The sequence below is a fragment of the Oncorhynchus keta genome, chromosome 28 (assembly GCF_023373465.1).
Source record: "Oncorhynchus keta strain PuntledgeMale-10-30-2019 chromosome 28, Oket_V2, whole genome shotgun sequence".
NCBI lineage: Eukaryota > Metazoa > Chordata > Actinopteri > Salmoniformes > Salmonidae > Oncorhynchus > Oncorhynchus keta.
The window spans coordinates 28,961,717-28,980,728 of NC_068448.1; the positions used below are offsets into that span (position 1 = coordinate 28,961,717).

General features: G+C 41.1%; 1 protein-coding gene across 4 annotated transcripts in view; it reads left to right on the forward strand.

The window, feature by feature from the left end:
* Nucleotides 1–18,966, forward strand: part of clstn1 (calsyntenin 1) — a 68,688-nt gene extending 49,722 nt beyond the window's left edge. For all 4 annotated transcript variants that reach the window (XM_035740628.2, XM_035740630.1, XM_035740629.2 and 1 more), the window contains 5 exons: nucleotides 72–242; nucleotides 439–584; nucleotides 875–1,010; nucleotides 11,765–11,949; nucleotides 14,827–18,966. In XM_035740628.2, the coding sequence (XP_035596521.1) occupies nucleotides 72–242; nucleotides 439–584; nucleotides 875–1,010; nucleotides 11,765–11,949; nucleotides 14,827–15,021 (833 nt within the window). In that variant the 3' untranslated portion in view covers nucleotides 15,022–18,966. The remainder of the gene's footprint in view (nucleotides 1–71; nucleotides 243–438; nucleotides 585–874; nucleotides 1,011–11,764; nucleotides 11,950–14,826) is intronic.
* The last annotated feature ends 46 nt before the right edge of the window (nucleotides 18,967–19,012 follow it).

The following is a 19,012-nucleotide window of genomic DNA, read 5'->3' on the forward strand; positions in this document are numbered from 1 at the left end:
GTACATAAATTCCCACAGCAAACGTACAGATTTAACAAAAAAATCAATCTTCTTCCCCCCTCTTTTCTCAGTTCAAGAGACGGTAGTGTCGGAGGAGATCATGCACAACCTGGACACATGTGAGGTGACTGCGCTGGGCGATGAGCTAGACGGAGAGCATGAGACCTTGGAGGTGGACCAGGCCCAGGTCCAGCAGCGCGGCCTGGAGATGACCTCCTCCAACCTGGGTCTCGTCCTGACAGGTTTGTCTAGGATGGCTAAGCTAGACTAGGCTGTTTGGCTATGGTAGGCTAGACTTTTCCCCCCATAATGCATAAAAAACATATCCTTCATCAACCCTCCTGTCTGCTATGTGCTAACAATGAGTGCCGGACCTGCCTTTAGCTACACTTTCCCAAACTAAATCTTTACTTGACAAGCCTCCTCTCCATGTCCCAGGCGTCAACACCATGGCCAACTATGAGCAGGTCCTGCACCTGATTCGCTACAAGAACTGGCACACAGAGGCTCTCTTTGACAGGAAGTTCAAGTTGTTCTGCTCCGAACTCAACGGCCGCTACATCAGCAACGACTTCAAGGTCGAGGTATGACTGAGCGTTTACTGTTTTTACCTCACCCATACGGCAACTGCTGTCACTTCTTCAGTATAGAGACTGATGTAAAAGAATCCCTAGTCACTGTGTTAGGGATATTAACCCTTTTATGTCATAAACAATTATGAACAACAATTGGTGAAGTGAACAACTAACAATGGAAAAGCTTCAGTAATACTTAACACTTTGATTCTGTGGTCTGTCTGTAACTCTGGACTTTTTCTTTGTTTCTCTCGATTTAAAAAAAAAAAAAATTTGTGCATGCATGTGCCTACCCCCAGGTTAGTGTGATCCACACAGCCAACCCCATGGACCATGCTAATAATGCCATGGTGCAGCCCAATTTCATCAACCCAGTGCACCACGCATCTGTGGACCTGTCCGGACACAACCTGGTCAACGCTCACCAGGCTTCAGGTAAAACCACTAATGCTAACCTCACTCATTAGCCTGTCTGTGCAAGTGAGGTGAGCGTGTGAATAACGGTATACATGAAAAGATTAAGTAAAAATTTGAACCACTGGTAAAAAAAAAAAATACTGAACAACCTTAGTACAACATGTTAGCCTTTTGGTATAATGGTTCTGGAATGACAGTCACAGGGACCACAGAGCCCTGGTCAGGATGTACCCCCTTAACTAATTTGGTGTCAGTGTCAGGAGTAGGATACCACCATTGAAAGCCTGTCCCGGCTGAGTTTTAGGCACAGTTAATTTCTGAGGCATGGTTCTACTATTTTTTATAATTTATGTGTTTACTGAAATATATAGCAGTCTACTAAAGTAATCAGACCTATACTTACTATAATGAACTGCTTCAGTAACTATTCAGCTTTAATTTGACATTTAACACACCCACTACCATACAAATATTTTTAGACAGCTGAAGCAAGCGCACATTTTCTTGTTTAGTCATCGTAGCCTAGTGGTTAGAGCGTTGGACTAGTAAACCGGAAGGTTGCGAGTTCAAACCCCCGAGCTGACAAGGTACAAATCTGTCGTTCTGCCCCTGAACAGGCAGTTAACCCACTGTTCCCAGGCCGTCATTGAAAATAAGAATATGTTCTTAACTGACTTGCCTGGTTAAATAAAGGTAAAATAAAAATAAAAATAAATATTTATCTTACCCTAGAAGTGTTTACTTTGCAGGCTGACAAACATCTATTGTAATGCAATGTTAACTTGAGGTATCTACAAAACAAGTTTTGCAGTCACATAACCAAAAAGGAAGGCTACATACAGCAAATCATTTTTCCTAAAATTACTTTTTGTGATTCGCAAATGAAACGTTTGATTCACATGATTCAATTCACTGCGATTTAACAGTATCCTACTAACTACTGCAATGGAGAAGTGAGTTGACTTTTGTCAAAAATAGATTAAAATAATCGATTCACATGAATCAAATAAATCATTAAAAACATGTCAAACAAAAAAATGATTTAATGTGAGGCGGGGCATCCGTTAAACAGTAAATCAACTTTGTTAGGCATTAGCTTTAGCATAATTAGCCTCTTTGGGCTAGCTACCAATATGCATCATAAGCACTACACAAGCCTTCTATTTAATCAAAACTGCAAAATTGGGTGTGCTGTGCCAACAGTCTGTCTCAGTCCACACAGGTATACACAGCTTGAATTCAAATAAATATAGATTTATTTTTGTATTTCTTTAATTACCCCAAACCTCCCTTTTCCCTGTATGTGGTGAATGCGGTTTTGTGGCAACCCGAAATGGCCTCGACACTGCTTTGGAATGAATAGTAATCCATAGATTTAGAATACCAGAAACGCTAAAACTCTTGTATATTTATTTCTATGATACACCCATCTTGGATTGGACAATTCCAGATCCCCCATTTTCTCCCACAATACTTGCTGTAGATTATTTTACTCATCTCTTGTTAAAGTTAATCCTAACCTCATAATCAAACAGCTAATCTGTTAAATGTTTTGCTCTAAAATAAATAAATAAATCCCTCTTGGTCAGACCGGGGCGAGCTTTCCCCATAGATTTACGTAAATTAACCAAAAGTAGGGCACATGAAATATTTATCGGTTGCCTGGTTTTTAGTTTGGGGATTACATTTGAGTGCCGTCGGTCCTTCCGCGACATCTGGACGGCCAGGAATCTGAGCACAACCTTTATTTATGTTTTTTTTTTGAGGGTTGTAATCTCCAGTGCTGAGAGTGCTTAATAAACCATGTAGCCTACATGACAGGGCTAGTACATACTTGTGTACCCATGGCCAGATAAGAGTAGAGAAGGTTGGCAGAGGACAGTCAAAATCTAAGAGGAGATATACATTGTTATTAGCCAGTTGTAACTGCTAAAGTCAGGAAGAGTAGTCGCACAACCTGGCTCCAATGTATCGTAACACCCTACTAAAACCCCATCAAGACTGTGAGATTACACCAGGGCCATTTATTTATCAAGCATCTCAAAGTTGGAGCGCTGATCGAGGATGTCTGTAATAATCAGATTCATGATGATCTGATCGTAGATCAGCACTCCTACTCTGTGACACTTCGTAAATGGATCCAGGTCCAACGGTCCTCCATTATGATCACACAATGTGACAGCGCAGCAAAATACCAAAAGTGTGTGTGTGTGTGTATAAAAGTGGCTTTTGATTCTTTACAATGTGTAGATCCTTTTCTTCTTCTTTCAACCTAACAATGATGAAATCCCCATACAGTCAGTTTTTCTATCAGAAAATCTCTTTATTTTACAATATAAATTACATGAATACAGGCATAAACATAATGGTACATTACATTTAGCAGAAACAGAATACCAAGATGCTGAGTTGAATTGTAGTGTACAAACATCAACAACTGCATAAAAACAGTTAAACTACACACTAAATATCTGAGCTCATGTCCAGTTGATGAGGGTGTCCTCAGATTTTGTAATACAATTGATATACTTGGTGAAAGAGACAGAGACACAGAAAAGGGGGGCAGGGAAGCCTGATTTAGTTGCTGCTGCTCTTGTAACCAACGCTGGGAGACTGGTTGAATTGTCATAGAGATGGACTTCAGGGAATCGCTGTTACTTTTCCAGTTGTACCAGGTGGAAACATGGCTGTGTCACATACCCCCACATATAGACACCATTTGGGTTGGCAAAATGGCAGGCATTGTATCAAAATCCACCCATCAAGGTTACCACACAACTTGAAGAATGTCCATCTTGGTCAAAGTGGACCACTTTGATCCGCTGTGGTAGGTTAAGGATTCATCGAAGAAAAAATGTGGATACTGAGTTTAGTAAAATACTACATACATCTTCTCAAGCTGACAGTCCCCGAAATCGGGCAATAGAATTACTTTAAAAAATATATGTATGTTTACATTATTTTATTGATTTTCCACCGTTTTATAAGTCAGCCATCCAGACCTTCCTAAGACCATGTAAGGGTCCTCTGTCGCATAAAGTTGCATTTGCCTCCCTCTGGTGGTCGGCTGCATCATTACACTGATTTATATGGCTTCAATGCAATGTTACCTCAAAGGGGCGTTCCTTAGAAAAACATTTATCCAGCTCGAATTCTTCATGGCATAGCAATCGCTGATTTTGTTTCGAGCAGGTGGATACATTACTTTCATAGCTCTATGATAAGGAATGTGACATACACACTTCCTTAAACCTAAAATAAGTGAAGAAGTAATTTTATGTGGAAGTCGCACAATTGCATATGCTCAGAATTAGGGATGCACGGATATGACATTTTCTTTGCCAAAAAAAACAATACGGATATAAAAAAATGTTGCAGCCTTTAAGTATTCTAGTACAGTTAAATAGTTGAAACACACACTGACCAAAAGGTTATTTTGTTGGCATTTATGTACATCCCCATTACCAGTAAAACATAATCAAAACCTATTTCACTTACTTGCTGTGCTGTTTCATTGTTCATTTGTTCAGTCGTTTCATTCTCAACCAGGATTTCATCATACGTGTCAAGCAGTGAAGTTTCAGCTGTCTGTCCGTGGCCTCTCTTCCACGGTGGGCACTGTCACTGTGTCTGATTTCATCTTGTCCAGCTGTGTCTGTAACATTTCATGTAAACCCTATTTCTTGTCTGCATCGAAGTAGCGGTTCTTGTACCTAGCATCTAGCCTGGTGGCGACACAGTAAAGAGGCTCAGAGAGAATGCCACCGAATCGCTTGTTCACAGACTAGCAGAGTACTTTTCCAAGCATTTTTGATGAGCAGGCCTTTCAATGCCATGACCGGGTATCCCGTCTGCTACAGACGCAGTTGAGCTTATTTCTAGAGTCAGTTGTTCAAATGGAGCTGGGAGTGTTCATGTTTAAAAAATGCCATTGAAATGGCAGCAGCAGTATGAGAACTAGCACATTTTTGAGCATGCAATATGGCTTTCCTCAGTACGAAATCTTTGTCGACCCACTGTGCTGTCAGACTCCTAATGCTCATGGGGTTGACATCGCTGGTCCAAATGTCAGTCGTGAAGCTAATAGAGGTGACACCCATAGCAAGTAGCTCATGAATGTGAGTTTCAACAATACTGTGTAACTCTTTATTTTAAGAATGTGAAATGTCAGGATAATAGTAGAGTGATTTATTTAAACTTTCTATTTATTTCATCACATTCCCAGTGGGTCAGAAGTTTACATACACCCATTTAGTATTTGGTAGCATTGCCTTTAAATTGTTTAACTTTGGCCAAACGTTTTGGGTAGCCTTCCACAAGCTTCCCACAGTAAGTTGGGTGAATATTGGCCGATTCCTCCTGACAGAGCTGGTGTAACTGAGTCAGGTTTGTAGGGCTCCTTGCTCACACACGCTTTCTCAGTTCCGCCCACAAATTTTCTATGGGATTGAGGTCAGGGCTTTGTGATAGCCACTTCAATATCTTGACTTTGTTGTCCTTAAGCCATTTTGCCACATCTTTGGAAGTATGCTTGGGGTCATTGTCCATTTCGAAGACCCATTTGCGACCAAGCTTTAACTTCCTGACTGATGTCTTGAGATGTTGCTTCAATATATCCACGTAATTTTCTATTTTGTTAAGTGCACCAGTCCCTCCTGCAACAAAGCACCCCCACAACATGATGCTGCCACCCCCATACTTACCGGTTGGGATGGTGTTCTTCGGGTTGCAAGCATCCCCCTTTTTCCTCCAAACATAATGATGGTCATTATAGCCAAACAGTTCTATTTTTGTTTCATCAGACCAGAGGATATTTCTCCAAAAAGTACGATCTTTGTCCCCATATGCAGTTGCAAACCGTAGTCTGGCTTTTTTATGGCGGTTTTGGAGCAGTGGTTTCTTCCTTGCTGAGCGGCCTTTCAGGTTATGTCGATATATGACTTGTTTTACTCTGGATATAGATACTTTTGTACCTGTTTCCTCCAGCATCTTCACAAGGTCCTTTGCTGTTGTTCTGGGATTGATTTCCATCTTTCGCAACAAGTACGTTCATCTCTAGGAGACAGAACACGTCTCCTTCCTGAGCGGTATGACGGCTGCGTAGTCCCATGGGGTTTATACTTGCGTTACTATTGTTTGTACAGATGAACGTGGTACCTTCAGGCGTTTGGAAATTGCTCCAAAGGATGAACCAGACTTGTAGTCTACAAATCTTTTTCTGAGGTCTTGGCTGATTTCTTTTGATTTTCCCATGATGTCAATCAAAGAGGCACTGAGTTTGAAGGTAGGCTTCGAAATACATCCACAGGTATACTGCCAATTGACTCAAATTATGTCAATTAGCCTATCAGAAGCTTCTAAAGCCATGACATCGTTTTCTGGATTTTTCCAAGCTGTTTAAAGGCACAGTCAACTTAGTGTAGGTGAACTTCTGACCCACTGCAATTGTGATAGTGACTTATAAGTTAAATAATCTGTCTGTAAACAATTATTGAAAAAAGTACTTGGTGTCCTAACCGACTTGCCAAACCTATAGTTTGTTAACGAGAAATTTGTGGAGTGGTTGAAAAATGAGTTTTCATGACTCCAACGTAAGTGTATGTAAACGTCCAACTTTAAAAAAAATCTAAATCAAATTTGATTTGTCACATACACATGGTTAGCAGATGTTAATGCGAGTGTAGCGAAATGCTTGTGCTTCTCCTTCCAACAATGCAGTAATAACCAACAAGTAATCTAACTAACAATTCCAAAACTACTGTCTTACACTTGTGTGTATAAGGGGATAAAGAATATGTACATAAAGATATATGAATGAGTGATGGTACAGAGCGGCATAGGCAAGATGCAGTAGATGGTATCGAGTACAGTATATACATATGGGATGAGTATGTAAACAAAGTGGCATAGTTAAAGTGGCTAGTGATACATGTATTACATAAAGATGCAGTAGATGATATAGAGTACAGTATATACGTATACATATGAGATGAATAATGTAGGGTATGTAAACATTATATTAGGTAGCATTGTTTAAAGTGGCTAGTGATATATTTTACATTTCCCATCAATTCCCATTATTAAAGTGGCTGGAGTTGAGTCAGTGTGTTGGCAGCAGCCACTCAATGTTAGTGGTGGCTGTTTAACAGTCTGATGGCCGTGAGATAGAAGCTGTTTTTCAGTCTCTCGGTCCCAGCTTTGATGCACCTGTACTGACCTCGCCTTCTGGATGATAGCGGGGTGAACAGGCAGTGGCTCGGGTGGTTGTTGTCCTTGATGATCTTTATGGCCTTCCTGTAACATCGGGTGATGTAGGTGTCCTGGAGGGCAGGTAGTTTGCCCCCAGTGATGCGTTGTGCAGACCTCACTACCCTCTGGAGAGCCTTACGGTTGTGGGCTGAGCAGTTGCCGTACCAGGCGGTAATACAGCCTGCCAGGATGCTCTCGATTGTGCATCTGTAGAAGTTTGTGAGTGCTTTTGGTGACAAGCCAAATTTCTTCAGCTTCCTGAGGTTGAAGAGGCGCTGCTGCACCTTCTTCACAATGCTGTCTGTGTGGGTGGACCAATTCAGTTTGTCTGTGATGTGTATGCCGAGGAACTTTAAAACTTGCTACCCTCTCCACTGCTGTTCCATCGATGTGGATAGGGGGGTGTTCCCTCTGCTGTTTCCTGAAGTCCACAATCATCTCCTTTGTTTTGTTGACGTTGAGTGTGAGGTTATTTTCCTGACACCACACTCCGAGGGCCCTCACCTCCTCCCTGTAGGCCGTCTCGTCGTTGTTGGTAATCAAGCCTACCACTGTTGTGTCGTCCGCAAACTTGATGATTGAGTTGGAGGCGTGCGTGGCCATGCAGTCGTGGGTGAACAGGGAGTACAGGAGAGGGCTCAGAACGCACCCTTGTGGGGCCCCAGTGTTGAGGATCAGCGGGGTAGAGATGTTGTTGCCTACCCTCACCACCTGGGGGCGGCCTGTCAGGAAGTCCAGTACCCAGTTGCACAGGGCGGGGTTGAGACCCAGGGTCTCGAGCTTGATGACAAGCTTGGAGGGTACTTGTCATCAAGGTGCTTCTACACCTGCATTGCTTGCTGTTTGGGGTTTTAGGCTGGGTTTCTGTACAGCACTTTGAGATATCAGCTGATGTACGAAGGGCTATATAAATAAATTTGATTTGATTTGACTATGGTGTTAAATGCCGAGCTGTAGTCGATGAACAGCATTCTCACATAGGTATTCCTCTTGTCCAGATGGGTTAGGGCAGTGTGGTTGAGATTGCATCGTCTGTGGACCTACTTGGGCGGTAAGCAAATTGGAGTGGGTCTAGGGTGTCAGGTAGGGTGGAGGTGATATGGTCCTTGACTAGTCTCTCAAAGCACTTCATGATGACTGAAGTGAGTGCTACGGGGCGGTAGTCGTTTAGCTCAGTTACCTTAGCTTTCTTTGGAACAGGAACAATGGTGGCCCTCTTGAAGCTTGTGGGAACAGCAGACTGGGATAGGGATTGATTGAATAGTCTGTAAACACACCAGCCAGCTGGTCTGCGCATGCTCTGAGGGCGCGGCTGGGGATGCCGTCTGTCCTTCTGTAGCTCAGTTGGTAGAGCATGGCGCTTGTAACGCCAGGGTAGTGGCCTGCAGCCTTGCGAGGGTTAACACGTTTAAATGTTTTACTCACCTCGGCTGCAGTGAAGGAGAATGTATGCACACATGACTGTAATGTTTTGGTTGCTAAATGGCCGTGTCATGTTTTGGTTGCAGGCCGTGTCAGTGGCACTGTATTGTCCTCAAAGCGGGCAAAAAAGTTATTTAGTCTGCCTGGGAGCAAGACATCCTGGTCCGTGACGGGGCTGGTTTTCATTTTGTAATCCGTGATTGACTGTAGACCCTGCCACATACCTCTTGTGTCTGAGCCGTTGAATTGAGATTCTACTTTGTCTCTATACTGACGCTTAGCTTGTTTGATTTCCTTGCGGAGGGAATAGCTACACTGTTTGTATTCGGTCATATTTCCGGTCACCTTGCCCTGATTAAAAGCAGTGGTTTGCACTTTCAGTTTCACGCAAATGCTGCCATCAATCCACGGTTTCAGGTTTGGGAATGTTTTAATCGTTGCTATGGGAACGACATCTTCAACGCACGTTCTAATGAACTCGCACACCGAATCAGCGTATTTGTCAGTGTTGTTGTCTGACGCAATACGAAACATATCCCAGTCCACGTGATGGAAGCAGTCTTGGAGCGTGGAATCAGATTGGTCGGACCAGCGTTGAACAGACCTCAGCGTGGGAGCTTCTTGTTTTAGTTTTTGTCTGTAGGCAAGGATCAACAAAATGGAGTCGTGGTCAGCTTTTCCGAAAGGAGGGCGGGGCAGGGCCTTATATGCGTCGCGGAAGTTAGAATAGCAGTGATCCAAGGTTTTGCCAGCCCTGGTTGCGCAATCGATATGCTGATACAATTTAGGGAGTCTTGTTTTCATTAGCCTTGTTAAAATCCCCAGCTACAATGAATGCAGCCTCAGGATGTATGGATTCCAGTTTGCAAAGAGTCAAATAAAATTAGTTCAGAGCCATCGATGTGTCTGCTTGGGGGGGAATATATACGGCTGTGATTAAAATTCGTAGAGAATTTCCTTGGTAGATAATTTGATTGTGAGGAATTCTAAATCAGGTGAACAGAAGGACTTGAGTTCCTGTATGCTTTTGTGACCACACCACGTCTCGTTAGCCATAAGGCATACGCCCCCGCCCCTCTTCTTACCAGAAAGATGTTTGTTTCTGTCGGCGCGATGCGTGGAGAAACCAGCTGGCTGCACAGACTCCGATAGCGTCTCTCCAGTGAGCCATGTTTCCGTGAAGCAAAGAACGTTACAGTCTCTGATGTCCCTCTGGAATGCTACCCTTGCTCGGATTCCATCAACCTTGTTGTCAAGAGACTGGACATTGGCGAGAAGTATACTGGGGAGTGGTGCACGATGAGCCCGTCTCCGGAGTCTGACCAGAAGACCGCTACGTTTCCCTCTTTTACAAAGTCGTTTTTTTGGATCGACCGGCTGGGATCCATTCCGTTGTCCTGGGTGAAAGACAGAACACAGGATCTGCTTCGCGAAAGTCATATTCTTGGTCGTACTGATGGTGAGTTGACGCTGCTCTTATATTCAGTAGTTCTTCTCGACTGTATGTAATGAAACCTAAGATGACCTGGGGTACTAATGTAAGAAATAACACGTAAAAAAAACAAACTGCATAGTTTCCTAGGAACGCGAAGCGGCCATCTCTGTCGGCGCCGGAAGTATGTCTTGTGGGATACTTCAACTGTATGTTTGGTAAAGTAATAAAGAAGGTGAAATAATTGGGGTACATGTTCCTAAAGCAGATTACACCTATACTGAACAAAAATATAAACGCAACATGAAACATGAGACCAACACTTTACACGAGCTGAAATAAAAGATCCCAGAAATGTGCACAAATTTGTTTACATCCCTTTTAGTGAGCATTTCTTATTTGCTAGCTAAAATAATACATCAATCTGACAGCTGTGACATATCAAGAAACTGATTAAACAGCATGATCATTACACAGGTGCATCTTGTGCTGGGGACTATAATAGGCCACTCTAAAATGTGCAGTTTTGTCACACAACACAATGCCACAGATATCTAAAGTTTTGAAGGAGCGTGCAATTGGCATGCTGACTGCAGGAATGTCCACCAGAGCTGTTGCCAGAGAATTGAAGGTTAATTTCTCTAGCAAAAGCCGCCAACAACGTCTACATGTAACCACACCAGCCCAGGACCTCCACCTGCGGGATCGCCTGAGACCAACCATCCGGACAGCTAATGAACCTGAGGAGTATTTCTAATTAGTCTTTTTTTAATGTTGAGAAGAAGTCATTCTGATTGGATGGGCCTGGCTCCCCAATGGGTGGGTCTATGGATGCGCCCCTGACCAGTCATGTGAAATCCATAGATTAGTGCCTAATGAATTTATTTCACGGATTTATTTCCTTATATGAACTGTAACTCGGTAAAATTGTTGCATGTTGCGTTTTGTATTTTTGTTCAGTGTAGTCTGATGCAGTTTTAGTAAGCAAATTAAATGGGACCTGTGGAACGTGTGGGGGGGGGAATCGAACTTTCCAAAAACAACCATCCCATTAAACCCAACAACTCTCGCCAACTCTTCTATCCATGCACCATGAATCAAATCAATATTTATTTCACCTTAATTTAACTTGGCAAATCAGTTAAGAACAAATTCTTATTTACAACGATGGCCTACCCCGGCCAAACCCTAACCCGGACGACGCTGGGCCAATTGTGCGCCGCCCTATGGGACTCCCCAATCATGGCCGGTTGTGATACAGCCTGCTTATTTAAAGTGAATTTAAATTCACAAATTCACAACACTCTTCACAGTAAAAGAGAGAGAGATAATACAAGCAGGAAGAAATAAAATGCATAAATATGGGAACATAAAACAAACAACAACAATACAAAGACATTGATTAAAAGACAGAGCTAAATAACAGTAAATAAATTGATTAAAGGACAGGCTAAAAAGGTGGGGTATCAAATGTGATTTTAAAACCTCAACTGTACCTTCTTTCTTTTTAAATCAGGTGATAAATGAGCTGAAAAGGAGACTAGAGTAGGACTTTAAGTCTTACCCAGCCCAAGAAGTGAAGATGGTTTGTGTGTGTGCGTGCATACGTGTGTGTGTGAGCTTGCATGCGTACATTTGTCCTAATACACACTGTGTGTGTTGTCCCCAGTGGTCCCCAGTGCCGCCACCATCGTCATTGTGGTGTGTGTCAGCTTCCTGGTGTTCATGATCATCCTGGGCGTGTTCCGGATCCGATCAGCCCACCAGCACACCATGAGGGACACAGAGGGCGGCAAGGAGAATGAGATGGACTGGGATGACTCGGCCCTCACCATCACAGTCAACCCCATGGAGGTAATATCTTATAAATCATTTAGCAGACACCTTTTTATCCAATAGTAGTACAAAAAAATTATATAGTATTGTGTGCGTTTTTTTTATCCAAAGCAACATGCAGTTGTGTGCTGGAATCGAACCCACGATCCTGACGTTGCATGCACAATGCTCTACCAACTGAGACACACGAGACCAACAGAGATGGAGCAACCGATCATTCAAAAACAAATAGACCACACGGGCACACTGTAATGCTCCAAAAAGGTTTCCCTTTGGTCAAAGCCTTGCACTGAAATAGCAAATCCTCAGTTGAAACAATAACAAAAAGCTGCGGGAAGGGCCCGGAGAAATGTAACCACTCTCAAATGCATAGACAGAGCAATGGATGCAAGGACTGACAATACATGGTCTCAAACGTATCATTTTAACTACACTGAACAAAAAATATAAAAGCAACATGTAAAGTACATGTAAATAAAAATCACATGTTCTATACGGACAAATTTTTTATTTCTCTCAAATTCTTGGCACATATTTGTTTACATCCATGTTAATGAGCATTTATCCTTTGCCAAGATAATCCATCCACCTAAAAGGTGTGGCATATCAAGAAGCTGACTAAACTGCATGATCATTACACAGGTGCACCTTGTGCTGCAAAATGTGCAGTTTTGTCACACAACACAATGCCACAAATGTCTCAACTTTTGAGGGAGAGTGCAATTGGCATGCTGACTGCATTAATGTCCACCAGAGCTGTTGCCAGAGAATTTAATGTTAATTTCTCTACCACAAAGCACCTCCAATGTTGTTTTAGAGAATTTGGCAGTACGTCCAACCGGTCTCACAACCGCAGACCACGTGTATGGCGTTGTGTGGGCGAACTGTTTGCTGATGTCAACGTTGTGAACAGAGTGCCCCTTGGTCGCGGTGGGGTTATTGTATGGGCAGGCATAAGCTACGGACAACAAACACAATTGCATTATATTGATGGCAATTTGCATGCCCAGAGATCCAGTGACAAGATCCTGTCACCCATTGACATGTCATCCATTGAGCATGTTTGGGATGCTCTTGATCAATGTGCACGACAGCATATTCGAGTTCCAGCCAATATATATCAACTTTGCACAGCCATTGAAGAGGAGTGGGACAACATTCCACAGGCCACAATCAACAGCCTGATCAACTCTATGCGGAGGAGATGTGTCGCGCTGCATGAGGCAAATGGTGGTCACACCAGATACTGACTGGTTTTCTGACCCAACCCCCTACCTTGTTTTTTCAAAGGTACTTGTGACCAACAGATGCATAACTGTATTTCCAATCATGTGAAATCCATAGATTAGGGCCTAATGAATGTATTTCAATTGAATGATTTCCTTACATGAACTGTAACGCAGTAAAAAAATGGAAATTGTTTGCATGTGCATTTATTTTTGTTTGGTATATGTTTTGAGGCTATACAGTGTTTAAATGTACAATGGTTACAAAGATCGGAGTAAAACAAGCATATATTTTGGGTTCTGATTGGGTGTGACAGTTGAACTAAGCTCATAAGTTACTAATTGATTCTTGAAAAAAAAAATTATAATAATTTATATGTCCAAAATTGGTATAGCAACTGCAGATTGCCCCTTTTTAAAGGCATAGTTTTGGTATTTTTACATATATATATATATATATATATATATATATATATTTATTTATTTATGTATTTGTTTCCATGTCTGTAGACTGCTTTTAAGGTTTGGAAAGAATTATTAAATGAATATGTAAAAATGCTGAACTATCCCTTTTAGCAAAAACAATGGGTGTATTCAACAGCCAGAGGTGGAAAAAGTACAAAATTGTCATACTTGAGTGAAAGTAAAGATACCTTAATATAAAATGACTTGAGTAAAAACGAATCACCCAGTAAAATACTACATGAGTAAAATACTAAAAGTATCAGATTTGAAATGTATTTAAGTTCAGTGGTGGAAAAAATACTCATCAAATTCCTTATATTTAGCAAACCAGATGGCACACTTTCCTTTTTTTATTATTTTTTTGACAGCTAGGGGCAACTCCAACACTCATAATTTACAAAGGAAGCATTTATGTTTAGTGAGTCCACCAGATCGTAGGCAGTAGGGATGACCAGGGACGTTCTCTTAATAAGTGTGTGAATTGGACCTTTTTCCTGTAATGCTAAGCATTCAAATTATAACTAGTACTTTAGGGTGTCAGAGAAAATGTATGGAGTAAAAAGTACATAATTTTATTTTAGAATGTAGTGAAGTAAAAGAGGTAAAAAATATAAATAGTAAAGTACAGATACCCCCAAAAATGATTTAAGTAGTATTTTTACTTAAGTACTTTACATCACTGTGCAAAGCTGTCATCAAGGGTGGCTACTTTAAAGAATATAAAATATATTTTAATTTGTTTAACTATTCTTTGGTTACTACATGATTCCATGTGTAATGTCATAGTTTTTATGTCTTCACTATTATTCTACAATGTAGAAAATAGAAAAATAAAGAAAAACTTGAATGAGTAGGTGTCCAAACTTTTGACGGGGTGTGTGTGTGTGTGTGTGTGTGTAGAAATAATAAAGGCAACACAGGAAAAAAAGAGGAAGCTATAAAAAGGGTCGGTGCCAATACCAAACGTACAATGTGCAGGGATACTGGAGTATTTGAGGTAGATATTTACATGTGGATGGGGATTAGGTTTAAGTGACTGGGTATCAAGATAAATAATAATAGTTAACAGTATGGCAGCAGCATAAGTGTTGGTCACAGCCTACGCAGCTGCTGATCGGGTTCCTCCACTTCCTTCAGATCTTTCTCATAATCACTTAATAATGTGTGAAAGACTGACCCTCTCTCTCCCTCTTTCCTCTGGTAGACTTATGAGGACCAGCACAGCAGTGAGGAGGAGGAAGAAGAAGAGGAGGAGAGCGAGGAAGGTGAGGAGGAAGATGACATCACAAGTGCTGAGTCGGAGAGCAGCGAGGATGAGGAGGCCGGAGAGCCAGAGGACCAGCAGGGTGCCAGCAGACAGCAGCAGCTGGAGTGGGACGACTCCACACTCACCTACTAACATATACACACACTCATACATTTTCACATGCACATGCAAACACACACTTCTTACACACACTCATATACACATACACCTCACAGGAGGTTGGTGCCACATTAATTGGGGAGAACGGGCTCGTGGTAATGACTGGAGCAGGAGTGGAATGGTATCAAATACATGGTTTCCAGGTGTTTGATGCCATTCCATTTGCTCCGTTCCTGCCATTTATTATGAGCCGTTCTACCCTCAGCAGCCTCCTGTGATACACACACTTCTCTCACACACTCATATACATACTCTAACACACATGACTCATAGAATTTCTCATCCTCACTACCCCTCCTAAACAGTGGGGGCACACCCTTACAAATTCCTTACCGAGGAGCCATGATGTAAAAACAAAACACAAATCCCCCTTAAAAGCGATATATTGTCAAGGTTTCCCTGTCGTCATCTTAGTGGTGGTACTCTGTGTAGTATAGTAATCACCGGATCGCTGATTTCTTACTTTTTTAATTTTGAATGTTTTATTCCCGGGAAGACTTGGCCAACATTTGCATTTTGTTTTGAGCTACCGTGAGGAAACAACCTTGCACTTTTGTTTAGTTCTTTACTGATGTAAGGCTTTCAAAATGGAGAATGATTTTTAAAAATGTATATTCCTTGCACATCTGTTTTAGATTTGTTTGCCGCTAAACGAGAGAAGCTTTGACTTTTTTTTTCTTTGTGCTTGAGTTGTAGTCCGGCGAGTGAAACGAGATTACGTTTCAGACACGTAGACCGCATATTTACATTTTTCTCCTTTTAGTGCATGAGGATATTTGAACAAGTCATATGTGTAGATGAATAAATTGCTTTTTAATATTTTGTAAATATGAAGAAACCATGTAATTAGTCAATGTGTTAGTGAAGGCCTAAACAAATGGGTCCAATATCTAAAAAGACGCAGTACGTCGTGTAGAATATATGTCACAAAGGCTATAGCATGTTGCACATTTTTTGGCAAAGCTCTTCCGTCATACTTGTACAAAATGTCCGCTTCAAGAAGAGCAACCCAGACCCAGAACTGTACACAAAGGTTTCTATGGCAAAGTGTTGCTCATTTTGTCTTTTCATTTGCAAGGAGGTAGTTATTTCTTTGCTTAGTGGGGACAGGACTGGTCGGTTTTGCTTTCGGCTCCTCACATGCCACACCTCACATGCTATATACATAAGGGCGGGAGGTAGCCTAGCGGTTAGAGCATTGGGCCAGTAACAAAGGTAGCTAGTTCGAATCCCCGAGCCGACAAGTTTATAAATCTGTCAATGTGCCCTTGAGCAAGACACATAATCTTAATTGCTCCAGGGTCGCTGTTGATAATGTCAGACCATGGCCGAGACCCCACTCTCCGACGGTGTCTCAGGGAGAGTTGGGATATGCAAAAAACACATTTCCAATTCACGTGTGAAATGGGACAAATATAAGCACCCACCAAATTATGATTATTTCTTTGCTTGACTTGCACAGGTGGCAATGCTGTACTCAAGGCGACAATGTATTTAATTCCCATTCTCGTCTGTTATTGTACAGAAGGTAATTTGAGGTCAAGATGATCACGTTCAGTAAACCACAGTCCGATGTAGCTTAAGGTACTAAGAAAACAGCCAGCTTCTGCAGTTCCGCTATCAATTCACAATGAGTGTAGATATTAATATTTCTGCACATTAGGACCAGCAGAGAATTACACTCCATCTGCAGTTTTAAAAAGCCCTTCCATATTCCAGTCCTGCCGTTGCATCAAAAATATTAGAACAAAAATACAAACGAATCTCAGCATACAGACGGACCTGAGGCGTATGGTTCGTCTAGCTTTAGGAGGGCTCAATTCAATAGCACGGCTGCTGTCGTTCTTTGGAAGAGAAATTAAATGCGAGAACTTTTTGTCTGCTTCATTGCAAAAAAACATATTTTTTAAGGATTTTTTTCATGGCATGGCTATTTAACCTGAAATAATATATTAGATGCATTTTTAAACGGTTTTCTCATTACAGTTGAGCGTAGTCTCACTGCAGTTGTTTTACTTATTTGAAGGATATTGAAACCTAAGTCATAACAAATACGAATAAATACGTGACTGCTGACACATTGTTGTGATATGAGAACTCTTTAAAATGTAGTCTTTTTTGTCCTTGTTTCAATCTTTAAAATTAAATGTTTTTTTGCAGTAGACCACTAGATTTTATTGTACATGGAACTGTACTGTAGAGTTGTTCTAAGATATTTGTTTACATTTGGTAAACTTGTTTTCCCTCTGGTATTAGTATAAAACTTATACAATTAATTGAAAAGATGACAGATGTTAACCTCCTATATTTCCTCTCAAAAATCACTGCTTATTCATCTCAATACCTTCAAAAAACCCATGTGGTAAAGGATTTGTAACCCTCAAACAGGTTAACGTTATTCCAGCGTTTTAGGAATCCAAATGATTTATGTACATTCTGCAAAACTTTCATAAGTATGTTTTATGGCATGACTTTGGGAATTTTAGTCAAACTTAAAAGTAAAGTGAGTAAAGGTGAGGCATGACAAAGTTGGAAAACTGTTGGAAAGGTTTATAAAGGAAGTCTTATACTTTGCATGTTAATCTATTTTTAGAGGCCAAAGACATCATGGCTCAAGTAACACAAGTGTACCATTTTATGCTTTGCAAGTTTCATATAAAGTAATTTTTTGGAGACCGTTCCAAGTAACTTTTTTGAGGGTTTGAGCAAAACCATATGTCTGGAGTCGCTCAATCACATTTCTGTTAGGCCCAATGTATTTATTATTTTTGGTCAACTGTCGAAATGTGGTGAACAGTCTCCCCTTCAAAATGACTAGGGCCCAATAAGGGGGTCAGGTTTGAGCTGGCCCAAGTTGGGAGTGCCTTTTGCCGATCACAGCGCATTAACACAACTAACAAAACACTCATCCACGCTCTTTTAGTTGTGGCAACTTTTATTTTGTAACTATTTAATGCTAGATTTCTTACAGAGCTGGGGGAAGTGATTTAATTTTGTAGTAATAATAGTCCACTGCTAGTTTTATTAAAAGTTAATGTTTTACATAGGAGTCATGTGTCTATGTTTATGTGTAGCGAAAGTAGGACCATATTGTATCCTCTATAGATATTGTACTGAATCATCATATTGAGGAAATCCACTTCTAAAAATATGTACAATATTAAAATGCTCTAGGCAGCATATGTGGGTATAAAGTTACCTATTTGTGTATAGTGAACGGTAATTTTGAACAGTGTATTATTGCCTGATTTGCAGACAGTTGTTGAGGGCAGCATGAAATTCACCAGAACAAGAGTATAATCTTATTCTCTCCAAATTTCTCACGCTCATTTTGTCACAGTCCATTGTCAATTTAACATTCTCATCTCCCTTTTAAACATTTTCTTTATTTATTGAAAAGTACAAATCAAACATACTACTGAACAGCCACCATTCCAAGGGGCCAGAGTTTACAACTGTTTGTGCCAGTCAGTGGAGCTTGGGCCTCAAGTCAAGTTCTGTGATACTTTTGATCAGCCCCTTGGACATTTTCCTTTCCATTGAATTGAATGAATGTCGCTGTCCTTCCAGCAGACATGAGCTTTGGGATTCAACGGGTGTTTACGTTGCATGAATCACTTCTAATGAAAACAACCATTTTCTGTATATTACATGTGGAACTGTGCGATTTGAGTGGGAGAGGGGACATGTATACTACTGATTCTCGGATTGTCTGTTTTCACAAGTCCACACCACTCAAACATTTTTGGTTTATTTTTTATCTTTGCTCAAAAATGGAAGGTGACAATGTTTTCAGAACTGTTGAACGCTTCCTTTTGTGCTTGTTGGGGCTGCTCTCACTTTTCTACCAATTGAAAGGCAAATTGTAGTGAAGTTGATGCTTGCTCGTGAACAAAATAAAGGATGAGAGAGTACAAATGTGTCTGGATTATGTTCTGTTCTATATTATGAGTTCACACTTAAG